Source organism: Paralichthys olivaceus, chromosome 2 (assembly GCF_024713975.1).
Source record: "Paralichthys olivaceus isolate ysfri-2021 chromosome 2, ASM2471397v2, whole genome shotgun sequence".
Lineage (NCBI taxonomy): Eukaryota > Metazoa > Chordata > Actinopteri > Pleuronectiformes > Paralichthyidae > Paralichthys > Paralichthys olivaceus.
In genome coordinates, this window is record NC_091094.1 from 18,400,778 (window position 1) to 18,427,578 (window position 26,801).

At 42.9% G+C, this 26,801-nt stretch overlaps 1 protein-coding gene across 4 annotated transcripts; it reads right to left on the bottom strand.

Moving 5' to 3' along the window:
* On the bottom strand, nt 1-26,011 carry LOC109629402 (tensin-2-like). Of its 4 annotated transcripts, XM_020087130.2 has the most exons (27): nt 25,563-26,011; nt 18,827-18,932; nt 18,668-18,705; nt 10,172-10,204; nt 10,029-10,078; nt 9,712-9,895; nt 9,379-9,429; nt 9,129-9,251; nt 8,975-9,039; nt 8,717-8,800; nt 8,488-8,600; nt 8,343-8,403; nt 7,992-8,067; nt 7,584-7,713; nt 6,976-7,041; nt 6,744-6,860; nt 5,177-6,574; nt 4,933-5,083; nt 3,991-4,835; nt 3,742-3,873; nt 2,782-2,874; nt 2,482-2,559; nt 2,240-2,317; nt 1,854-2,022; nt 1,148-1,216; nt 764-793; nt 1-586 (listed from the first exon to the last, which is right to left on the bottom strand). In XM_020087130.2, exons 1-27 carry the CDS (start codon nt 25,686-25,688, stop codon nt 442-444), a joined length of 4,611 nt encoding a protein of 1,536 aa, XP_019942689.2. In that variant the 5' UTR covers nt 25,689-26,011; the 3' UTR covers nt 1-441. The 4 variants fall into 4 exon arrangements, with proteins under 4 accessions (XP_019942689.2, XP_019942690.2, XP_069366264.1 ...); XM_020087131.2 differs by lacking the exon at nt 764-793; XM_069510163.1 differs by lacking the exons at nt 18,668-18,705; nt 18,827-18,932; nt 25,563-26,011 and adding an exon at nt 16,842-16,942.
* Nucleotides 26,012-26,801: the final 790 nt, after the last annotated feature.

Genomic DNA, 26,801 nt, shown 5'->3' on the forward strand with positions numbered 1-26,801 from the left:
GTTTCACTTTTGGTTTACATGTTTTTCTTTCTTTCTTTTTTTACACAACACCTTTCCTTTAAACACTTTCTTAACCTTTCTCACACTGCATGAGGAGCAAAATTGCAACTGCCCCACTTCAAACATGACTCTCCCCTTCTAATGCGTTGCTGAAAACCTTCTGAACCATCGTCTCTCTAACTTTGAATGTTGATGTAGAGAAAGTTAAACAGAAATGCCATTGTGGCAAATGTTTTGTCGTGCAGTTTGTTGTACATCATATGAAGAGTTTGTAACATAGAAACACATTTCACACACAAAAAAGTGTTTGAATCTCATTTGGCAAATATTACATTTTGGCTTTGGCTTATCAAACTATTCCTCTGTAAACTGACATATATAATCTCTTAAGTGTCTCTCCCACATCCCCACCAGTCCATCTTGTCAGATTCTTCTGCTCTCTTATCTCCGCAGCTGTGGTCCCAGCATGACTTTGTTGATAAAGTTGACAATGGCGACAGCTGGCTGCTCGGGGTCCATCTCTGCAAACAGGTGACAGACATTTTCCGTGGTACTGCCCGTCCGCCTGGCCACAAAGCCGAACATCCTGCAGAGAAAAAGCAGACAAGAGAAGTCGAACGACTGGAGAGTAAAAAGTATTTGACACTGAAAGAAACCCCAGAGTAAAACATCAGATTGTTGTGAGTAATCGCCATGCAAAGTAACACAATTTATAGCTGATATCACACAACCAAGAAGAACACACAGAGACACAAACACTTACTTTCTTGATGTGCTATCAGAATTAGTCCACCTGAAGCACGGGCACACAACGAGACACAGAGACAAAATGCAGGAAGACATGAATAACAAGGACATAGAGACTGTTTTGTCAAACTAGGCAACAACTGGCACTTCTCATACCCATTCACCTCTCAGAGTAAAAAAAAAAAAACAGACGAGCAAACAACAGAGGGAACTTATATTTATAAAATATAAGCCAATACAAGATGTATGCATTCAATTCAATTATTGAATATTGAATCTTGAATTGAATGTATGCTGCAGCAAGCACAAGTGTATTACTCGCTTTGGTGAAGATAATCAGCAGTAACATGTTCAAGCACAGGTATGGTTTTTTTTCAAATCAAAAGGGTTTGTTTCTTACCTCTTGTCTTGGGGGTCAAGACTGCTGAAAGTGACAGTGCTGATTGGGTAGTGTCTCCTGAAGAACAGTCTGCAGACAACAATAACAAACAATATAGCTCATCTGTCTTTAGGTTTAGTTTTATGAACAATGTCTGAAAGGTTTTCTATGAAACTGATGCACGCTCTGTCATGCACCAGTAATTTGATGCAATAAAAAAAACCCTTTTTAAATAGAATAACCAATGACCAACCATTTATATGAATACAAGTGTGTGATAGATGCTCTGGCTAATAAGTGGGATGGGGTAATAAAACAATATCAATATAATTTTCATAGGATATAATGCTTGTAAGATAAGATAAGATCAGCTTTATTGATCCCATGATAGGGAAAGAGATTGCACGTTTTATAAAAATAGATTGAAATTAAATTAGATAAAATTACAGACAATATGTAAAGAATATACACCTTTAATGACAGATGGAAATATTATCTGTAGAAAAATGTACTTGGGTAAATTGCAGTGGTACAGTATGATTGCACGAGGATGTATACTGTATTTGTGCATTATTGAAATAGATGTATAAATATATATGCATATATATACTGACATTGTGTAAGCACAGAATATCAGTCAACTGATATGAACATTTTATCTTGATATGATATTTGACCATATCGCCCAGCCCCAATACCAAGCAAGGCTATTGTGTCTGAGATGCACCTTCTTTTGCTGTCCGTCAGAGTGATCCCCTGAGAGGACACTTTAAAGTGGACCACTGTCGCCACTGGACGTGGACTCAGAGCCAAAGTGCACTTGGTTGCCTTGGAAACTGCCTCAGGCCCCGTCAGCGATTCGGTTTCCACTGAGTTCAGGTAAAGCACGTTGCAACCTGGGTTAACAAGCAGATGAGAAAACTTATATAAGTCACATAAACAAACTGTACAGTTTGTGTGGTATTATTGGTCGTTGCTACATAAATATGAGGCCTCAGTGGTCTCTGCTGGTCAAAAGAAGGAACTGCAACCACTGCTCAACACGGGATTCAGCATCTGTTGAAGTTCATCCAACAACAGAATCACCAAAAACTAAACAAGCTCATGCAATACCTGCTCCTTGTTTGAGGAGGTCGGCTGCTGTGCTGGTGTTTGTTGCACTCTGCATCTCTTGAAGTTCCCCGACCAGATCTGAAACATCAAAGTCTCCAGTTACATAACAGCACTGTCTAATTATTGAGGATCCAGACTGTAGCTGCTGTGAAGAGAAGTCATTTATATGTTCTCCCGTAGTAGATGTAGCTGAAAAGACTGATATTTGATTTTAACTGTAAAAACAATGAGGCTGATATGACCTTTTTCTGGGATGCGGAGGGCACAGGGCAGAGAGATGGGTGTAATTGAATGCTGGTACACCAGGGCAGATAAACTTCCTGCAACAGAAGAAGTCAACAAAAGAAAATGGTTAAAATATATATATATTTTGTATTAACGCATATATTACGGAAATAGGTACAAAAATAGTAAATAAGGGTCTGTGAAGGAAATAAACAAAACTTTTGTCTAGTTCTTACAGGTTAAGACTCTCCGAGTCAGTATTTCATACAGAACTAAATATGTGAAACGCATTATGACAGTTGTCTACCACAACTGACCGAAGTAGGACTCGTTCTGACAGCCCTTGATCTTCACTCCCCGTGGCCCAGTCTCGATGAGGAAATGTCTCACCAGCTGTTCCAGAGGATCCCCTGGGTGAGAGAGGAGAGGAGAGGAGGCTTGTGAGGAGGGAGGCAGCGATGAAAAAATAAGGCTGACTGTCTAAAGCAGAGAACATTCGTTTAGGATGCATGATTCTGTTGATTCCAGTGACAACATAAACCATATCGTCACTGCTTTTGTTTTTCATTTCATGCAGGAACAGAATAGAACAGAAGTACATGAAAAGGTTTGATCCATCATTAACATTCTCTGTTTGAATGCATGAGAATAATGAATATGACTGATTAAATACATTTGGGTAACTACTGACATCACATTTCTAAATATATTGTATTGAATGTGACTGTGGTGTGTATTATAATCGTTTTCACAGCAGATATTTCGACTTGTGGTAGTAGGAAATGACTCACTTCTATTCAACTGTTGCAGTAAGCCATGACAATGAGTCAATTTGAACAGTACAGGACAGAAACTGAAGCAGCTAAATGAAATGAAGCCATTATTCGATTTAACCATGTGGTTTTGGGCAGCCAGCTCCTTCCTATATTTCCTTCCTTTATCTCTTTTATTCTTTTTCTTTGCCGTTAGTCTTTTTGTTTCTGACTTGTTATCAGGATAACACAAAAACTACAGAACCAATTTCCGTGAAACTAAACAGAACAGTGAGGTATCGGCCAAGAAAGAACCCTTTAAATTAGTTTACGGTTTCTTAAACATTGCCAGATGATTTTTGTGGATTACTCAAGAATGAATGTTGGAAAAAAATTGGCATTTAGAGAACTCAATTTGTGTGTGCGATTTGTTGCAGTTTGATTGAATTAAAGAGAACCTTTTAGGCCTCGCTGGAGGTATCAGCTCTACTGAGTGCCTTTGTAGTATTAACAATACATTCATACCTTTGCTCCCAGTGATGTTGGCATTAGGAGGAGGGGTGGCCACTTTGAGGGCCAGACCGTACGCCCCCTGGAAGGAGTTACTGTCTCTGATAAGAAAGGTTCCTGGTTCCTTGTCCTTCAACACAGCTATAGCTATGGTAGAGAGGACAGGTTAGAGTGTGGGTGGTGTAAAATAACTCCAGTAATTACAGAAGACTGGATTACTTGCTAAAGGTAAATACAAACATTAATTTTCTCAACAATCCTCACCTTGGTCTCTGGAGATACCTGGTTTGTACCAGTACTTGGAGCTATCCTGGACAAACTTAGCATTAACTCTGATCTCTGCCTCGTCCTTGTAGCTACACTGTGCAGACCCTCGTCTCTGCTGTCCGACCACGGAAGAGAAACTGACATGGTGTGTTGGGGAAGGAGCTGAGGAGACTCTCAGAAGAGAGTTGTGTGCGTTCAGGGATCCTGCAGAGGAGGAGAGGCGTTTCTTCTCCGGGAGTGGTGGCTGGATGGCGGGGATGGTGACTGCAGTGTACCCCGTGTACGGGACATGGGGGACATTCAGTAATGGGTAGTAATAAGATGCTAAGGGAAATGTGGGTGTGTTATAACCTTCAGGAACAGGTGATGGAGGTTTGTGGTCAGCTGAGCTGTCTTTGTCTGGAGTCAGTCTATGGCCTGCTGTGTCTGTCGCCAATGGGGAGTGCTGGGGAGAAGACTGCAGCTCTGGGGAGCCAATAAGAGAATTTGGGGAAGTGGTGGAGGGGCTAGAACTGAGACTGGCTGATGGGTTCACAGCTACACTATCGGATGGAGTATCGCTGGGAAGAGCAGCACCATTGAGTTGCATTTGGACCGGGGTGATGATGACTGCAGCGTAACTCGAAGTATGTAACTGGTTAGATCCCTGGGTGCTTCCTGTGATCTTGGCTGCACCATCAGAACTCGCACTCTGCTCAGTTGATGGTTGTGATGAGATTATAGATATGCTGGAAGTTTGGTTTTGTGTTTCTGTTGGTGTTGTGCTAGTTTTGTTAATATTTGTGTTGGATTCGTGCTGTGCAGGGGATTCTTGGCATTGAGGAGCGCTGTCAGCCGTTACCCTGGGGACGAAACATGAAAAAATAAGAGAATTATCCACATATACAGATACATATCATTTTCAGTATGAGTGGGAATCCAAAAGAAAGTTTAACGCACCTGTCTTCAGTTTGTGTGGGGCTGCTGCTACCAATTATTGTGTAATCATGATCAGAGTCCAGTCCGGGGGTGCTTGATGGGCCATTAGAGTCTGATTTACCCTCTGAACCTTGGGATACGTCATCCTCTGCCTCAGTTTTTGCCTTTTCCACTTCAAAAAGCGAAATGTAAGATGAGATTTATTTATAACAAAACAATCAGAAAAATAAGAAGTAAATAAATTCTCACTGTATCCGTCATTCACCTTCAGCCTGCTGCTGTTCTCTGGATTTAGATGGCGTCTCAGGCAGTCTGCCTCTCCCAGGAGACGGGCTGTTAGCAGGTAGAGGCGAGGCTGATCCAGAGTGGTATCCCGAGGCGTAACCCCGGCTCTCGTGGCTCTCAGCTGGGGATGACTGATGAGAGCAGGGGCAGGAGAGGCGGGGTGGTGGAGGGGTATGGTACCCACTGCTGGCTCCATCCCGCACATCCACCAGAGACTGGGGACCGTGGTAGCTCTGGTGAGGTGCGTGGCCAAATCTCGACTGCTCCTGGTTTGGACCCTGATCCAAAGTGTGGCAGACCCGGAACACAGGAGTGGCTGATTTGCACGGCCAAAACTCAGCATCTCTCACCACCTCCCATGGATTTTCGTTTTCCCACAGCGTAGGCACCTCCCTTGTTTGTTGTACCCCTGCTCCTTGGGACCAGTGTGGGGTCTGTATATGGTCTAGGTGTAACGGGTGAAATGTTCTGAATGAGTCTGACTGGTGTTCTCGCCTGCTGGAGCACTCCCGACAGAGGCAACCAGAGGACGGCGTTGGAGAGCTGAAGAACATTTCCCTGTAAGGGCCGGAGGGCAGTGACTGATGGGAGAGATGAGCAGACGGGCTGTGGTTGGAATAATGGAACAAGTGACACTCCTCCGCATTGCAGAGTCTATTGCTGGGAGGGAGGGAGTTGCTGTGTGGGTGTGCGTGGTCAGGGGGAGAATAAGGGTAGTAGGGCCTGTGGAGACAGGGCACGGGTGGGGGCAGAGGTGGTGGTGGATGTTCCCATGGTAAGTCTGGTAATGGATGGGCACTGTGGCGATGGCATAGTTCCATATGAGCTGAATTCGGGGGAGGGGACACAGATTTGGTTGGTAAAGCAGGCAGTGTTTGACTCTTTGGATGAATCTTAATGCTGTTGCAACGTCCGACACAATGACCATTAGAAAGACAGGGCCCTCTCTCCCTTTCCCACCCCACATCGCCACACTTTGCTTTTCCACGACCACAACATGAGTGCTCTCGCCTCAAACCTCCTGAACTTACAGGGTCTCCATCATCTAAGATAGCCGTCTCCCTATCCTTTTCTTTCCCTCGTGTTTTCTCTCTTGCTCTGCCTTCCCCATCTCCACTCCTCGACGCACAGTCAGTGTTTTCTCTGTCAGGGCTGTTTGTGGATGGAGAGGCATCTTGCAGATGATCAGTGGGTGGTGAGGAGCGACTGGAGTTACTGGTGTAGCTGGGAGGCAGGCTGGGAGTTTGGGGCTTCACTGTTGGGCTGCTAGTGAGGCATCCGTTGGTAGACGCTGGTGAAGCAGTCGAGCCGGGCCCACGTCGCTTCCTCACCTGTGCGTACAGACTGCCGTCCAGAGGGCCCCTCGTATGACAGATATCTGGTAGAAAAGAGAAGGGACTGTAACAAGATGTTTGATTTTTCCCTCTAATGCGAAGCTTACTCTTTACACCTGTGGGTTATGTTGAGGGTTAGGATCCTCACAACTATAGAGAGACAAGTGAGTGTGTGTGCGTGTGTGTGTGTGTGTGTGTGTGTGTGTGTCTTACTCTCCATGCTGTCTTGGTGATGCAGGTTGAAGTTCTCATAAGAATCCCATCTAACCACAGGGTCTGAGGTCTTATAGTCCACTTTGATAGAGGCATCGTTCTTGCGGTATTCTCGACCTTGGAAAAGAGACGTTAAGATGTGATGCACATAAACATAAAATAAAGAAAGGGAAAAGGAACATACAATGTACCACACAATGCAGGGTGAGACAGAAAAAATGATAATATTCACCTTTCATTTTTTCTGGCCCATTAGAGAAGATAAACTCGACTGTGGCATCGGGAGGGAACCTGTCATCTACAAAGAGACGAATATACAGGCAAACTAAAATATCCGGACTGCAGAGGGTGATAAAATGATAAGACAGAACATGACTAAAGTAAACAGAGCACCACGCTTCAAAGAAACGCACCATCCAGGATTTATTTTTATTTTATGCTTGAGTGTGAGTTATATCATTTATACATTGACAGCACTGAGCACTTAGAGCAACTGTCAGGAGGCTGCTGCTTACTGAGCCGTGTACAAGAATTTGTTTCATGTGACATGAAAGTCATTTTCTGTTTGTCTTAAAATGCACCACAGTATATGTAAGTGGCTTTTGAATTGTATTGATATCTAAAATGTAGTAATATACAGAGTTTGTGGAATTTGGTGCCTTTCTAAATAAAAATCTGGATCTGGGCTGATCTTGACAAAGGTGTATAACCAGGAATTGTGCCATTCTAGTTTATGACTAAATTTTGCTCTCTAATCCCTTCTGTGATGCCTTCATGACTATCCAAAACTGAAACTGACTTCTTAGTCCCTGCATTTCCAAACAGGCCTCTATTTTATACCTGTGCAGGCCACGTCCAGTTCAGTCTTGCCAAACCACAGCTGGGCTCCGTGCACGGTGCAGGTGTGAAACTGGACTCTGAAGACCACTTCCCTCTCTGCTGCTAGACTCCGCCGGTGATAGCACTTCACCTGCAGAAAAGGAGGCATGTGTGAGTAACAGAGCTATTGCTAAGTGTGACACAATATTACATCATCATCTTTGAAAATAATCAAGCATGTTGTAACTGTATAAAAGTGTATAACAGACCGGTCAAAGAAAAGTATTTAGTTAAAACTTCAATAAGCAGGTATTAGCAGGTAATAGCAGCTAATGTACTGCAGTGTATAGGATGTGCATGTATCCCTAAGAATCAAAGTAAGATTTCTAATTAGAGACAAACAGTTCACAAAAAGCTTTTTTTTCTCACCATAATGTCCCCCTTTAATAACAGTGCAGGCTCCATAGTCACACACAGCTTCCTTGCCCTGGAGCTCTGAGGATCACTGGACACACACACACACACACACACACACACACAGCGTAAAAAGCACAACCATGGAACCATATATAAATCCAGTCAAAAACATGTCTCAGTTGGGTAAAACACTGGCAAACAACATTACCTTTAACGTAAGCACAGACCAGCCTATACCTAAACACAGACACCGGCATGTATAGACAACATCTGTCGAAGGGACGGAGGGAGGGAAAGACGTCTGGCCGAAGGACATGAACCAAAAACCCAGCAGTACAACATGACAACTGACCATGAACTTACTAGACGCCTGAGGTGTAGACCAGCTGTAGAGACTGATAGATCTTCAGGAAGGGAAAGAAACCTGCAAAGACATTAAGATTTATTTTGCCTTTGACATCATAAAACACTTTCTGTTCAAGCAAGCGAAAGTTCATATAACACTGACCTCCTCTAGTCTGGAAGTTTGGTAACGAGGGAATGATGATCTGGTGGAGGAACAGAGTACTGCTGTTCATTTTGATGGTGCCTGACAGCAAGCCGCTAAAGTAATAGATGTACCTGGAAATACACGAGGTGAGGAAACAATGTGATGACAGCAGAGATCGACCGAGGTGATGACAGCGGCTTCACATGAAGTGATGTATGGAGGGGAAGGAGGAGGAAATATGTCCGACCTGTTCTGAGAGGGCTGTAGGGAGGAAGACACTTTGTCTTCGCAGAACTTCCTCATGGCCAGTGTGGTGAGAGCCTGGTCCGCTCTGTGGGCACAAACACGCGTATTAACGAATCTCATACAAATTTGTGTAACAATAAAGATGCAATGTATGAGCTAGGGATTCCTCGTCTATCTTTCATGGCAAGAGTATGGATAGGATCATGGATAAATGATCTTTACACATGTGTCTTATCACATTAGTAATAATAGAGATTACCCAGCGGATATCTTGCTGTAGTGCATGTAGGCAGCCACGATCACCCCAGTCTTCCCTTTGTTTCCCTGTCGAAACACAGATGAGGGTAACTATGATGTTTTTTTCCTCCATTTTAACAGCAAACTAAGTTGATGTGGACTCAGGCTGTATAAACCTTGCAGTGGAGGACCACTACGTTACTGGGGTCAGAGGTCAGCCAAGTCTCCATTGCCTTACAGACAGCACAGATCCTGTCCAAGGGTGGGGCGTGAAGATCAGGCCAGCCATAGTCCTGCACCTAAAAAGAAGCACAGGAGTACAGTGAGTTTGTTAAATGTGTCAATACAAAGAGATCACATAGTTTATGCTTCTCATTAGTGTCTCAGTATCATGTTATCTTTTCAGACAGATGTCAAAATATGCACCTTTTGGTTTAGTCTGGTGATGTCATGTCTCTTCTCTGATAAATTCAGTAGCTGAAAAAGGCAAGAGATATGACAGATTTCAGAAGGTATCACACATTGATAGTTTCTGTCCATCACCGAAATTTGACTGATAACAGTAAATATTCTGGATAATTAAACAATCATACAAGTCAAACCACATTTACAGCGATTCCACAGTCTTAAAATGTCTATAATGTAATAATCCGAATTTTTAAAGTCCTGCATACGTTACAATATTGAATAGTGCTTGAATATGTTTATGTCTTGTTTCCTTTTATGATACAATGCAAGCATTTCAGTTTCATTACTGACCAGAAACTTGTCTTGGTGCTTGGATTTCAGCATAGAGGCCACTTCCTGGAGGTTCCTGCGGTAGCCCTGTTCCTCCAGGTCTGGCACGAAGAAGACAGAGATGATCCTCTCTGTGATGTAGGTGAGGTCAAAGTCGTAGTGGCACTCCATCACATGCTCCATCACTTGCTCCACACTTTTACTCCTGGACATTGAGAGAATCCGTTCTTTCAGTGCAGCCAAAACAGCCATTAGGAGATCAAGATTGCCTAGGTTGATTTACTTCTACTTTTCACATATCAAATATAAGTTTCTTTGTTCTTGTTTATTTATCTTACCTTGGCAAGGAGCCTCTTTTCTTCTGGGATGTAGATTTAGTGGAACCTCTCTGAGAAACAAAGGGGAGATCAAACTATGCTGCATTTATTGATCACTTTAAATAATTTAAACTACTTTCCAACAAGTGCATTTGCAAACTTACCAGATCTGATGTTGAGGTGCAGGTGGGAGTCACCTAACAGGGAGACAGGAGAATATGGTTAGTTTTTCCAGCAGCCACACAAACCTCTGCACACCCATACAGACAAACAAACACACACTGGGAATGAACCATCACACGCCAGGTCGTGTGTTTGGTTTAATGCTCTTGGTCCGGCTCCGTCAGTGAAAATGAAGAAATAGAGGTTTGGAGGGAGGGAAGAAGAGCTGGTGGAGAGGATGGTGAGATCCGTTCTTATTCTCCTCCTGCAGTTTGGGCTGTCAGTGCAGATTCTCATTCCACATGACACATTATTTCAGACATCTGCACAGACACAAACACACACACACACACACACACACACATAGTTCTTCCTTCACACACTGTTGAACAACCAGCTGGTGTTAAATGTGTTGACCAGACATAAGAATAAGCAGCAGTCCTTAGAATTAAGAGAAATACTCAGTAAAAATGATTGATTGTGGTTTTTTTTCTTTTCCTCGTAAAGAAGAGTGACTTGGGAGAGATTGATCAAGTTTACTGGAGGACGGCTCGACATGTGGCAGGCAGTCCTTCTACTCTGCTGGTGAGCCAATAGCATCTCGCCAAAACCACAAACACACACAGAGAGAGAGAGAGAGAGACAGAGAGAGGTCATGCAAACAGACTATACAGCCATTATGCTACAAATAGACCTGATCAGGTTTCTGTGGCTTCCTCAGCTCTGGATTGTTTATCATGAGGGTAATAGAGTTGAAGTGATGTGCAGGGAGAAAGTGATATGTCATATGGGGCATGTGTTGAAGGTGTTACAAGGTAAAGTAAGTAATTTAGAATGAAAAACGGAAGGAGGAAAAGAGCCAATATATGTTATCAAACCTAGGCAGGTGACACCTTGTCAACTTTTGACCTTTGAACCATCCCCGAGGATGACTGACAGCTGAGCTGCCCTCTGTGGCTGAGTGCTGGCCAGTGCTGACAGGTGTCAGACAACAGGTTAAGACGTCAAATGCCTGACAATCACAATGATCTATGACTGAAACGCCCCCAGGACAGCCGTCATGAACTAATGCACTGTGTTAAAGATAAGACAGATTGTATACGTTCTTCCAAACAGCTCCTGTATTAGATTAAAGCACTACTTTGTAAACTGTTCCTGCTCTGACGCTCAGAATAACTATCAAAATAGAATAAAATTAACTTAAATGCACCTCATACTAATTACAAGTGATTTTCAAGTGTTTCAGTTCCAGCTCCAGAGGAATTAAATTTTGGGGTTGTTTGATCTCCTCTCACAGTCGAGGTTGATTTGTTTTTGACTATGTTCAGTGGGTACGGAACAGCTGCATGTCTTGTAGCCATATCATGTCATCTTGCATCATGTCAACATCACAATTATGACCAAACTGAGTCAACCAATATTTCATACATTTTTAATGCTTCTTTTGCATCATGCACCAGTCCTTTTCTTTCTCTAGAGAAAGAGAAGGAGACGTGCAGTTCATAACCTCCAACAAGGAGGTTATGTATCCACCCCTGTCCGTTTGTTTGTTGGTTAGTTTGAGTATTTGTAAGCAAGATCACACAAAAAGTGCTTGACAGATTACCACGATTTTGGTGAAAGAATTCAGAAAAGAACCCATTAAATTTGCTGCAGATAAAGAATTTTCTATCACTTTCTTTAACATTGCACGACTACTTATATGTGTGTGTTTGTGCAGCTTTATCTAAGGGGACTTTTGGGCCTTGGCAGAGGTCTGCACTAGTGCCATTCTATTTTATCAATATATTTTAGTGCTGTGTTTTTCTAAAAAATAGGCACAATGACATCTGGAACATAATATTTGTTATTAGTTCAGAGGATATGTTTTCTATGGCATGAAACCAAAGCTTTCTTTGTTATTGGACACAGAGTCTGTGATACATGAAATAGAGAGACATAAACAGACATGTGATCTACAGAGGAATGAGTTAAAGGAGGAGTGCAGGGAAAAGGAAAAGGCTGTAGTTGGTTGATTGTTGGTCAAGGACATTTTGAATCATGAGTGGTCTGAACAACTTCTGAGTCGATCAGCTCGCTTCAGATACTGTACTACACGCTGCTTATCTCTACTTTCCTGTGTTACTGTACATGGACGCATCATAAACCTGTAATAAAACCTACAATAGGAAATTAAATAGCGATCCAGCCACAGGGGACAACTCGTCTCTTAATAACCTTAATAATAGTGAAGTGGATGAAGTGGTCGACTCCAGGAAGGAACAGTAGGAGACAGACACAACATGTGTAGTCGCGTATTAACACAAACATGCACGCATAAAAGAGCAGGGCTGAACCTAGAGGCAGAGAGCAGCGACATGCAGCATAAAGGCAGGGAAAGAAGACGGCAGAGTCAACAGGAAGCAATTTGCAACAGGATGTCAGCGCTGGTCAACCTGGGTTTACACATACAAACACACACACACACATGCAGGGTGTATACACGTGTTTTGGTTGGCTCCTGCCAGCCTCAGGCTCTTCATTAATACATGCGGAGTGTGCGCTGGAGCCACTGGGAAAGCAGCCATCTGGTTCAGTTTGTCTTGTTCATCAGCTTGCATTTACGGAGGTGCCAGTGACAGCACTCGATCCCGCCCCCGGGGACTGACTGACTGACTGTCTGAGTGACTGCAAGTGGACTGGATGCCTGGTGTGTTCAGTGGTGCGGCTCGCCTTGTTCGTCAAGAGCACTTGTCATTCCTCTTTTTCGTTCCTTGTCTGTGGGATAAATGTGAAACTGCAGAAGCAGCCGCTTCACTTTGCTCTGCGAGAAGACAGCTGCTGCTTGATACATGATGAACTGCTTCATGAAGAACAAGGGAAATCAACTAAACAGGCCAGACAACCAGTCGCCAGTCAGTGCCTGAAGCAGGAATATGAAGCCAATGCCAGCAGACAGTTAGCTTAGCTTAGCATAAAGACTGGAAAAAGGTCAAGTGAATAGACTGTAACAGTGATCACCTACTGTTAGAATTGTTCTGGTTGCAGGACTTAATTTCCCATTAATATTCTCTATTGGCTTTTCAGAGAATCTGTATAAAAACTATTTAAAGTCTGAATCCAGGCCGACCAGCTACGAGATGAATTGTGAACTACACATCCCATAAACCATTGCAAATGATCCATTTTCAGTCACATTCACACCTATAAATTTCAGTCTCTGATTAACCCAACCCCAATCTGTGTGTATTTGGGGTGTGGGAGGAAGCCAGAGAAAAGTTGCAAACAGAAAGAAAGAGTGTGCGTTTTCACCAAGCTTGGATTCAAATCTGACAAATGAATTAACATGAATCTGCTCTGAGCCTTTAGACTATCTTCTTTGAGAGATTCCTGGCTATCAGTCCCCTCCACATCACATCGGCTGTGGCACAGGTCTCAAACGTTCTAACTTCTACATCTTGAATCATTGAATCACTCCTATTCCAGGGAGAGGAAATCCAACACAGAGCTTTGCCGGAGCAGCAGAGACACAGGCGTAGTCATTGTGCCATCATAGAAGGAGTGACTTTCATTCTGACAGTCAGTTCGAAGCTCACGTCACGCTGTGGAGAGGGAGAAGTGAGTAAGCTTTCCCATTTCAACCTGGAAAAGCAAAATGAACTGTGGCTTGTTCCAAGTTCCATAGTCTCATTAAAAGACACTGATGCACTAAAGTCCACAGAAAGCTAAATAAAGCTCAGATTTTTTTTTTTTTTTGGCTGAATATTTTACCCAGGGCAGCAGAGGGCAAATTTAGAAGTGGTTATTATTTATGAGGACTCACATTAAAGAGTGAAGTTCCCTCCATTTCTTGTCTCATTAGCACTCTACCTCACAACCTTCTCTCCTCATTTTTGAACCCTGATTTCACCATCTCCTACCCCCTACTGCCCACCACTCCCCTCCACTTCCTCATCTACTACCTCACACCCTCCCCTTAACTTGACTCAGTGCCTGCGGACAGGATAATCATCCCTGCTGTGAGATACAAATATTTGCTCTCGATAAACAACGTCTGATGACAAACAACCCCTTGATAAGCACCACCCAGAACCGGGGCAAGTTGCTATGTAAATGGCCCGCAGAGAAGGAGAGAAGGGGAACTAGAGGAAGCACAGACAAAGGTCTAAAAGCAACAGACAAATTGTCTGGGGAGCAGAGATAGACAGAGCTTAGAAGAAGAAAAGACATCAGGAAGACAGGAAGAGGAAAGAGGAGAGGCAAGCAGAGAGAAAGCGAGAGCGGGAGCTGGATGGGAGAGAGATGTCAACAGCTGAACATGCCTGCTGACCACTGACACAGAGCAGAGAGATTTCACTGAGCTATTTTGATAAAGCTCCTTATTTTAGACCATACGTCTCTCAGAACACTCAAGGGCTCATTTTGTATATTTGTCCATCAGTCATCTCACAATTCCACTTTCTGCCTTTACTGCAGCAGCAGCAGCACGACAACAGGAGGACAATATGTCCTTGTGTGTGTGTGTGTATTGTCGTTGTAATGCTTCATTACTGAAAAGGCCAATAAAGCAGTTCAATTTAATCAACCATGATAGTTATCTGGACACAGTGCATCATGCCAACAGTGATTATAAAAGGAAACAATGATGTGACACTAATAAGTCACCACCTTAATCAAATTACACAGATGTTCAGCTGACAGGATCTTCTGTCCACATCTACTTCAAACAATCCTATCGTGTTTTTTTTGTTTTAATCTCTATTGACTCGAACACGGACTTGCTCAGAACACCTGATAGAGGAGAAGAAACAGATCCTCACAACTTCTGGACAGCATTGCTGAATTTAGATGATTAAAACAGTGTCTTGCAACTTTGCAGTAAACTTTGTTTATCTGCAGGTTCCAGCCTCACTGGCACTTCAGGACAAACATTAATATGTATATATATACACACAGTATATATATATATAGTATATGCATATCCATGAGTATACAAGTACATGCTCCTTATAGCCTCATAATCAATTCATACATCAGCATGAAACATTAGCACAACAGCTGGTGTATATAAGCAGGGAACTGTAACCATCTGTTCTTCACTACACAACATTAACATCCATCAGATGATGATAGGAAAACTGAGTGTGTCTGCAGTGCAGCCATTTGTCTCTGTCAGGTGCCCTTTTGGTCAGAGATGATATGCACAACATACAACACAGATGGTGTATACACACCGTTGAAACAGACCCAGTGAATAGATGCTGCAGGAAATTGCATTGTGACATCAAATCATTCAATCTAATCTCACAGAATGTCACGTTTCCAGGCATGTACAGTATATAGTATGGTATAGAACTGGGTTGTTGGTTGGCTACAGTTTCCATAATCTGCTGACCTGAACCTAGAGACGACCATCTCATTAAAAAGTAAATCTTATGAATTCACTCTGTGCCATTAAAAATTTAAATCTGTGTATTTTTTGTAGGTCACAGCAGGAGTCTGCACTTCATTTTCTGCACTTGCTTTAATCACATCACACTAAATGAAATCCTCTTTCTGGGCAAATCAAGAGCACCCTGGTTACAGCTTTAATGGAATAATTTGCACAATCACATGCTGCGTTATTGGAGCAAACACTGTGGAAAGGGGTTTAAGGATGTTAGATTGCAAGTAAAAAGAAAATAAAAAGTAAAAACTGACATGCTGAGTACATATGAAAGAAGTAAACCAAATAAATAGAGCAGAGAGCATGTTTTTACCTCTCAACAAGCAGCTTCAGTCTGTCCCTCTGCCTCTGAGTAGTCCTGTTCACTGACTATCACACACCACCTCCCTCTCTCTCTTTCTTACAAACTCTGCTCGCTCCCTCTCACGACTCACTTTACCACCCTCCCTCTCTCATGATAACACACACACACACTGAGCCGGCAGCGCATGCAGCACATAACTTTCCCCTCTCGCTTTGCCCGTGTCACACACAGAGACACTAAAGCCAGAGTACTTTGCCTTGCACACGTGCACCACAGCACAGACATCAATACAGACACTGGGCAGCCCTGCACAGTCACAGGGCGCTGATGTCCACTGACCTTTTCAGTGGCGTGAGGCTGAGCGAGATATGACAAGAGGCAGAATAAAAGTGGAAACGGGGTAGCGTTGGATGGAGAGATAGAATTTAGAGGACAAGGGGAATAGAGAGATGATGCACAAAGGATGCAAAAAAAGAATGGAGCTTTAGTAGTGACTGTTACGGAGATGACAGACATACTGATGAAAGAAATATTGAAGAGAAGAAAAAAGAGAGGGAGGGAAGAATTTTAACTGTGACTCTAAAACACCAGAAAACAGATCAATCTAACAGAGATTAAAGGTAAGAAGATGATGACAAGAGGAATAAGAAAGAAAGCAATATGTTGGTATTTGAGAAAGCACATAGAAAAACAGAAATAGCATGACATGGAGCCTTGCAGACGTTATTATTTATATATACCCCAAAATGTACTGATTACACACACACACACACACACACACACACACACACACACACACACACACACACACACACACACACACACACACACACACACACACACACACAGTGTGCCTTCCCAGCTGCTTCTCACTTATTTGTGTCCTCCCACTGATCACCCACTGGAAGGCATCTACGGCACTCTTGTTATTTTCTATATTTACCCATTCAGACTTCCCCTATGTAGATTGATCATCGTCCCATGTGACGATGTCCACTCGAATCCAAGGCCTCTGCAGCCACCGAGTTGTTTTGGCTGTATTGCTGTGGTGACCAGGGGGGGACGAGGATGACAAAAATAATAATCCTCTTTTAATACATGCTGCTAAGGCACAGCAGCTGGTAGGGCCCAATCACACACCATCACGGTGTGTGCGTGTGTGTTTGTGAGTGGAAGAGGAGGAGGCAGGGACACCCCCCCCCCCCCCCCCCCTCCCTCTTCATAAATCCTGCAGGATTGGATCTGACCTGAAGAGTCAAAGAATAAAGGCAATGGTTCCTCTGCGTGACACAGAGCAAGTGTGCAGTGTGTGGCTTTTTTGCTGTTGAACAATGCGGTTACAGCAAGGTCATGAGCTCAGTCAGTGTTTGTGTGACGCTGAGCTACTGTGAGCAGGGTCACATGAGAGCGGAGGCTGCCAATGCTCTGACATAAGCAGATGTGGACAGAGAGAGAGAGAGAGAGAGCGAGAGAGCAAGAGAGAGAGAGAGAGAGAGAGCATCTCTATTACAGAGCAATGACAGAGAGTCCCCTCCTGGTGCAAAAACAACAAAGATAAAGCACCTTTACTAAAACACATTATTTTGACATGCACACAGTCTGATGTATCTGGGCAACTGTATCTCTGACTCCTTCATCCCAAGTTTTAATTCATTATATTTTATATCATGTGAAACAATTTCTCTTTGTTTCTCAGGGACTGAAAACAACACCTGACTTTCACCAGTGATGCAGTGAATTTAAAAACATATGCAATTACGCTCCTTTGTAGTTGCACTTGAAATATGTCTATGTGAGCAAAATTTATTTCACACTTCACACAGTTACTGAAGTGTGCTTCATTTTTCCCTCCTTGAAGTCTTTCATTTTATCATATTTTTTCATTTTGGGTAATAAAATCATTTTGCTTATCATTTGCTTTTCAAATTTAAGATGTTTTAAAATTCACTCAATGTCTTCTCACCACTACTTACTTACTTCAATTGTATTGGATTTGGCTGCAACGCTGTTTACCCCTGAGACTCCAAAAGTGTTGACCCCCTCCATCGGCATAGTGGTGAGTATATAATTAGTGAATCTTCATTTTTGAGTGGACTATTACATTTAGGCACATTTAGGGGACTGGTGTCTATGTGTGTGAAATCTGGTGCACCTCGATTGAATTTAGGGGGACTGTTGGGTAGTGGCAGTGGTATACGCTCTACTGAGTGCCATTCTGATTTTGGATCAAAATGTCCCCAAAATGTTGACCTATTCTTTCAAACCTTCGCCTACAAAACATTGCTGTCACTTATACCTGCCAGTTGTATTCAGGACTGTCAGGGACATCGTGAGGAAATTCTGGACTAAAGATCCACAGACAGCTCACTGTTCACTGCTGCCACCTACTGAGCTTGGCTCCACCTACTCACCTTAGAACACTCCTCACACACAATCCTTATGAGTACTGGAGTATTATTTAAAATATACAATATTTTGATAAGAATGCATCTAATCCAGCTGCAATACAGACTCCCTACATACATAGACTACCTGGGTGCTGGATGACTCTCGGGGGGTCCTGCTATACCATGTTAGCACATGACTGAATTACTCATAGTGACCTGGTTGGTTGTTGTTCGGGGCGAGGCCTTCTTCAACCAGATATCTAGGTCAGTGCACATGGCTTACTCCACTTAGGTCTCACGTCACATTAACATCGCAGCCCAACAACCTCTGTCACAGGAGCACAGACTGCTCAGGTCAGAGGGACACGAATATGAGGCTTACCTTTGCTTCACAAGTCTTGTGAACTGCAGCCTTGCAATCTGCAAAGAGGAGGGACAGAGAGGACACATCTGATTTGACATCAGGATCAGCTGAGGTCTACAACGTGTGTATGAGTGCTTGCTGTTCTGCCCCCTGACCCGACTGAGATGTCCGACTCACCCTTGCAGAAAGCCCCGGGGTTGTCGATGTTCAGCTTGCACACATCACACACACGTCTCCTCTTGAAGCTCTTCTCTGTGAAGGTGTGGTTACCAGCTTTGGCAAGCTGCAGACACACAGGAGAGTAAAATCTGATCATTCACATGCTGCATAGAAAGATTTGTTCAAGAGGTGAAGCCAATGAATGGTACTGCCAAAGAAAGTCAGAGGAAGGCTTTTAGATAGATCAAATCCCCAATCCAATCTCTGCATGTCTTTAAGATGGCATGTGATATTTATTGAGTTTTAGTAAAACCAATGCTTGATGCTTTCTGAGGCATTTGATCTCAGCATTGTTCCAAATGAAGCATTGGATGTCCACAGTCCCCTGCATGGCTGCTGTCTGTGCAGATACACTCGGTGGCTCAGTGACAGCAGCGTGATCACTGGTGTCCTACGCCTGCTGTTCTTTCAGCTTCCTCCACTAAAAACACCTGTCGTATCATGCCGGGATTGAAGGCATCCTGTTTATCATCTTTTCTTTAGCTTGTCCTTATTCTGTCTCAGTCTGTGGGGCCAAGAAAATGAATACTCAGTTATCAGTGCTACGTGCCCACATGATCACAAGTCACTAAATGTATGGACTTGGAATCAGTCATCCACAGACTGTGTATAAAAATGCACACATGACCATTCTCCAAAGTCAAGCCAAAGCATCTCGATCGCCACCTGGTGGCTGGCTGCAATAAGGTTCATATATCCCAACTCCTCCATGTTAGTGGATGGGACATGAAACTAATTAAGTACACACTAAATATTTGTTGTCTCAGAGATGTTTTCTATCATTTAAGTTAGTTATAATTCAATTGTTCATTTTCCCAGCATGTTTGGTTCATGATTGGTGAGAGAAGGTACCCTACCCCTTTACAAGATGTCAGCGTTCCTACATGGGATATTTTTGCTTTATATCTTGATAGCGGGAGAAGCTGAAGACATGTTGTCCATCTTTATATGCAATCTACAGTCATATCCCTTGTCTCAAATTTCTCAACTAGTATTGGTTGGATGACCATATATTTTTGCACCTGTGGAAAATAACGCTGGTCCCCAAAGGGTGAAGCCCCTGAATTCTGCTCTAGTGCCTCCATCAGGTAAAACATTCAACATTCAGGTTTGTATCTAAACACCAGCAGAACTAATGACATTCCATAGTCTCTCCATATTTGTGATCTTGTCTGTCTCTCAGTCTTGCTGCAGAAGCTGGGTTGTCTCCTCCTTGATGACGGGCTAACTACTTGTTTTCTTTCAACCCTGAAGGTGGCACCACACTGGGACATTATGGCAGCTGTGTCAACAGGAGACATGAGCTTTATGTGGGCAAAGCAAGAAAAGAGCCAAAGGTAAATCTGAAACACACAGACTTACTCTGGTTTCTGTCTCTCATAGAAAGCAGCTTAGCACTCTGAATGTAGACGCGCGCACACACACACACACACACACACACACACACACACACACACACACACACAGATTCATCTTTTTATAAACCAATACTCAATTCCTCCAGTGAAACCAGTGAAAAGAAATAGGACAATGTTTATATAAAGTTATGCTTTACCCAAAGTGACGCCATCAGAGGCACAGTCAACCATTACATCTTTTTACAGCAGAGAGGGAGGGGGTGTGTGGAAACATCAAGTGGGAGGTGGTGTCTGTACTGAGTGTGTGTGTGTCAATGGAAGAGAGGTGGAGCGCCACAAACAACATAGTACCTGCTCACACTGCTGTTTTTTATTTTTCCTGTTTTCTTTTCCTGACTAAATGCATTTTCCAGTCTTAAAAAAACATTTGAGCTTTTTCCGATCCCTGCGTTTTTTCCAAACAGGAGCAGCATTGAATTTTTACTCTGAGAGGTGAAGGTGCATGTTCACCACCTTAATACCCTTTCTCAAACAAACAGTCACTGACTCTCCGACATCACTCATATTTCTCCATCTTGATTTGTGAGTGGAAGAAAACTCATACACTCAATGTAATGTATTATGAAACAGCCGTGTCTCTCAAGTGGAGCATATGCAGTCTAAATCCTTTATTAATGGAAATGTATAATGTATAATTATGTTTTACGTTGCCCTACCTTGAGCTTAGCATGGTTACATAATGTGACCATAATGCGGTGGATTGGCTCCGACTACACCTCACAACCCATGATAAAACCCAACAGAATTTATGACTTGCTCAGTTAAAAACAGTTCATGTTTTTCCATTAACATTCAATTTTTATTTATGTTTGTTTAATCCACTTACGTCCATGCAACGAAGATGAAGCTACAGCAAGGAGACGGTTATCTTAAAGCACAAAAACTAGCATAGAATAAAAAAAGGTAGTTAGCTTGACTCTGTCTAAAGTTTAATCATTGACTGTAAATAAAGATAGACAACACGTTTCCACTTGACGCCAAAATATCTTGGCTACAGACTATCTTGCACATTTGGAGCCACAGTCTGCACTGTAGCAATCAGGGGATGGAAACATGGTATTCAAGGTCATGACAATACATGTGCATGAAAATCACAAGTTAGTGTCATCTGTCAATTATGACCTTTTCACGCTGTTTTATGTCATCAAATTAACTAAAACCACTCTTACCAGAAACATGTCAACATACATCAGGGTGCTCAGAACTACCTGAAATGACAGAAACCATCTTTGAGGTGTATTTTGACTTTTTAGTTTGGTCTATTTCCCATCTACTAACACAGAGGACGCAGGGATTAACCAGGTGGCGATAGAGATTTTTTTGGCTTCACTTTTGGGGAGCTATCATATCATCCATCTTTATAAAGCTTCGTTTACTACTTAGCCAGTAAATTTGTCTTCTTTTGTTATTTTTTGCTGAAAACAGCTGTCATGATGATATTGTGCAGGGTGTTTCAAATAGTTCAAGGCATCAGTTTTTAATGAATTAAGTTGTGCGTTTATTTTTTTGTAATTTTAGGTCGAAAAAACACAAAAACACCCTCAGGTGTAAAAACTGTGTTTATTTTGGTCACTGACCTGGACTGACATTACCATGATGCTGTAGCTATTGATCTTATAATCAACCAGCAGAGTAACAAGCCTCCAATGGATTATTGACATATGTCTTTAGCTGATATGATGAATGGCAGCTGCTACAAACATCCACTTCATTTGTTGAATCTGGGCCTGGGTGTGTGTTTGTGTACAAGCGAGAGCGTGTGGAGGGATTTAGGAAGAGAAGTGATGAACCCTGACAAAAAGGGGTCATATGAGGGGACGAGTGGAGCCCACTTCACCATTCAAATTTCAAATGTTATTACATAAGTCGTGTTGGTGGCATCGATTCGACTTATGTAATGACCCACAGAGCCGCTTTCCCTTTATAATCCTGACCAGAGTTCACCTGCAGGACAGTAACAACACTGAGGGGTTAGTTCGATCCCACTCATTATAAAGAATCACTTCTTTCCACATTCAGAGTAATAAAGCAGCATAAAGTAATGCAATGAGTTAGAAGAGAGAGAGAGAGAGAGAGAGTCTGAGTCATTTAATCCATGATAAATGTACAATGAATTTAAAAGAAATTCCATAAAACATCAGCAGAGTCACATTTAATGGCATGTGACCATTTAATATTTGATAGATGATTTTACTTTTTGCTTTTGGTCAACCAAATCACAAATGTTTTTCCATTTTGTGGCACAGTCAATCCCCACTAATATTTCTTTAATACAAGACAACTCACTTACACATTTAATTAGGTCCTCTGAGACAATACTGATGCAGAACTACAGCTGATCATCTATGGAGCAGTGCCCTCTCTATACTTAAATTACTGTGAATCCTCTCAAGAGAATCCTCAGTCAATCCTCACTGATATTGTTTATCTTATAATGCCTATATGTTAGTTTGCAGTTGAATTCTTTTGAGAAAGCAGAATGAGTCAAGGGCACCTCTCAGTGGTAAAATAGCATCAGTGCAGCTCAGGCTCAGACTAAGGACTCACTAACATTGTCAGAAAGTACATGCAGGTCCTCATTATTAATAGTTGCCTATTATATTCACATTTTACTTTAAACTCATGTGTAAAAGTTTTACTTGTATAAAAATGGACCTCCTCTCCTATAGTGCTTACTCAAGGGTCATGAAAAGATGGGAATCATTTGTGTTTGAAATCAGTACATTAGTGAATAACCACTTTATTTGAAGGAGATTTTGTGGTAATCGTGATCAAAAACCGACACAGATGACATGACTCATGATTCTCTCAGTGTATGTGTTTTTTGGTGAACAGACACCTTTTTTCCAGTTGTTCTTTCCCTCCATTTCTCACTGAGTCGATCAGTGAACAGTGGAGGAGCAGAGCAAGAAAACAACAGCAAAACATATTCCAGTGCAATTAAATAGCTAAATGTTGTCAATGAGAAACTTTTAAATTGACAATGATAGTATTGGTTTGACGTTAGATAAACCTGAGCATTTTAATCTTTTGTTGAAGATTCCTGACTTTGTATAAGATGGTTCAGGTGATCAGGATATTGTGTCCACCAGCATTCATGTTCGGCACCAGCAAGAAGGACGTTTGGTCGAGCGGATGTTCAGTCTCCAGAGGCTCCCGTGACTATCAGGAGTGTTGTATTGCATTGCAGCGGTACAGAAACCCCACCCTATCCAGATTCTTTGCAGCCAAAGTCTGTGTCATTCTCCAAGCATCTCTGACCACTGCAGAGAGCCTGCAGCTCTTCTCACATGGAGATGAGGAGAGGGTCGGACAGCAGTGTAGAAGAATAATGGAGTTCTTTATGACTGTGGCTGCACGCACTATTTATTACTTTGAGAACAGCAGCAGAGGCAGTTTGAGGGTGTCTCATATATACTGAGACGAAAGAGCATTTAGAAAAACTATTTGATATAATTCAGTTATATGATCCTGATTATCAGTGTCATTACAATGATGAAGCACCAAACATATATGCATATGTACAAACCATAAATGTAATGAAATATATACTCTGTGATAATGTGTTGAAATGGTTGAAATATACAGCTGCATCACACACACACACACACACACACACTGTAAATTAACACGGTACACACCTCGTCTGTTTTTTTCAATGACACCTCACAACTGATGACATGCTGGAGTGCAGGAGTCACAAACTCTAGCTCTTGTGACACACACATACACATACACACACACACACTCACACATGATCTGGCTAGGAAGGGACGGGAGCAGGTGGCGGGCCAGGGGTATGTTCCAGTTCTGGCAGGGTATTTATAACCTGCATGAGCAGAGACTGTCACCTCCAAACATTCATGAAATGCTGAAAATAGGTGCGAGAATGAGTGTGTGTGTGTGTGTTTGTGTGTGAGAGAGAGAGAGCGAGAGAAAGAGAGAGAGAGAGAGATTATAAACAACCTATAGAAAAAAGAACTCCTGGACAGTTCACATGTATGACACATTTCATTCCTCTTCACTGCAGAGTCCACCCTTTCAGTTGGGACCATTCTGTCATAGTTTGGCGCAGATACACACACACACACACACACACACACACACACACACACACACACACACACACACACACACACACACTTGAACATGCACACACAGTAACAATAAGGACTTCAGGGGATTTGAAGCCACATGTGATCTGTGTAATGTTTTTGTTCCGCCAAGATCCAAGAGTTCTCTGTGAAATTACATGACACCCACACACACACCCACACACACACACACACACACCTACCTCACAAATGTCCGGACATATCGACATGTTTCTGTGTTATGATAAGTTATGTTTCTATAAACAAAAATACCCTTTGGAGTTCTTTTGCTCTTTGTTTTACAACTTTGACATACAACATGTCCCAGTGTGATTTAATCTGGCATGTGAGAATGCACACATTCTGGTGCGTACGACTTAAACCTCAGACGCTTTTATTTTAAACTCTACAAACGTCCTCCAGGGGCTTTACATGTGTAGCAATGTGGCTTACTCCTAAATCCATGCACGTTCCTAAATAGAGGCAGCAGACAGGCCGACGGCGTGTCGAAACCGGACAGTAACTTATACCACTTCCTCTTGAACCTTGACTCCTCAGGGACATGATTAACTGCTATCAAGTAGACAGTCGGCCGCTGGGGTGGGAGTGTGTTCTTTCCACCCCCTCTCATTGCTCATGCTTCATTTGTATGACATATTTCTTGCTGAATATTGACACTGGCTCATATCCAAACATTAGCCGCACATGCAAACCATGCTCGCTGTGCAGGTGCGAAAGGGACCCACAAAACACGCTCGTACTTCGGTATGCGAGCATGAGATGCTTCTGTTTTAAAACACAGAGAAAATATTTGAGACAGAACCGCTTTGGATCTAATTTGGTAATTTTTGGGATTCTTTTGGTTGACCTCCATGACTCGTATGTGATGAGTGTCGCATCTGATAATTAAACAAAGTCCAGCTCCTCCTCTTGAGTCAAATACGTCCAAACATAGATGTGGTTAAAATCAAATTTTTCCAAGTTTGAATATTCTTAATTGTCATTGTACTGCTGCAGTCAACAATGAAACAAAAATGAACACAACGAAATGGTAAAGTTCAGGAGTCAAAGACAAACTTTTATCTCCCAAATGTAAAAGCTATATTGGATTATGATCATGAGCGGCATGTGACTTCTGTGTAAACCAGCATGTTTATAGTAGACCAGAAAGCATTCACTCACCTCAGCCAGATGAAGGATTTCAGGATGTACCTCAGGCTCTGCTGTCATGGGGATTCCTCCTGTTTCACTACCAAGCCCATGTGTCTTCATCTGGCCGGTGCCCGTGCTGCTGTGAATGCACCCCATACTTCCAGCAGACACCTATTTCCTTTTTCAACCTTGTATCCTTGATTTTCTCAGCTCTTATCTGCTCATTCCAGACAAGTGCTTTTCGTCCCAGAAGGTCGCTCCTCTCCTCCGATCCCTCTCAACACTCCATGTCGTGAAGGGTCCCCTTATGTTGTCAATGTCTTCTCCAGCATGTTCCCTTCTTCCCCCAGTGACTCCTCACCACCACCCCCTGCACTTCTCTCTGACAGCTTGTCCTGCCTTGAAATCCACCCCAGATAACCCCCCCGCACCACACCACCAAGACAAGAAACCAAGCACAGACCCTCACCTCTTCACGCACCCTCTCCTCTTACACTCTCCCCCTGTCCCTTTGCTCTCCAGCTTTCCTCACTCTGAAAACATGCAAGCACACACTCCCCACCTCCCCTCTTTCACCCTCGCCAATACCTCCTTCCCTCCTCTCCAGCCTCTACAGACCCTCAAATGTCTTGCACGCCGCTCTCTCCTGCTTCGCACTTACAGACCCTCTAGTCTTCCCCTCTCTCTCTCGTGCTCCATCAGTCTCCCCTTGCTGTCTCTCCATGGGGGAGAAGGGGGCAGCTGTTTTGCTTGCTGATGTCAGGCCCTTCCCCTCTCCCTTGGCTTCACTTCAGCCCCTCTTACGCACGGGGGAGTGATCCGATAGAGCCTCTTTCACACACAGAAGATCTCTAGACTCTAACTCTGGACTTGAGAATGGCTCGATAGTTTTGATCTCACTTTTCCTGTCTGCTCCCGCCCCTCAGCTTGTTGTTTTGGGGTTTTTAAGTAAACAACTGGAGCAAATGGGCACAAGCATGAGACTTTCTTTTGTCAATCAGGATCTCTTATATCACCACATCTGTCCCAGATGTAAAAATGCCAGATGTAATGAACTCCACAGCCGTGACTGATAGGGCACATGACACCATCATTAACGTCCTGTCTTTATTCCCTCAGTTGCACGCTGCTCTCTCTGCTGAAATGAAAACAATGATGGGCTCTGTGCTTAAATCTTACATCCTCGCTCCCTTCGTCAAATTCCTTCATACAGTTCTCTCTCTCTCTCACACACATACACATAACTGTTTTTCCTCAAACTGAGTTCAC

Bases quoted from the DNA above. Each gene is read 5' to 3' on its own strand.
- LOC109629402 (XM_020087130.2), bottom strand. From the start codon at position 25,688: ATGGGGTGCATTCACAGCAGCACGGGCACCGGCCAGATGAAGACACAT. The intron at 7,042-7,583 runs GTATAAAATAGA...GTCTCTTTGTAG, and splicing joins ACTGGACGTGGCCTGCACAG to ATGACAGGTTCCCTCCCGAT. The intron at 587-763 runs GTAAGTGTTTGT...TTTTCTCTGCAG, and splicing joins TCTGATAGCACATCAAGAAA to GATGTTCGGCTTTGTGGCCA.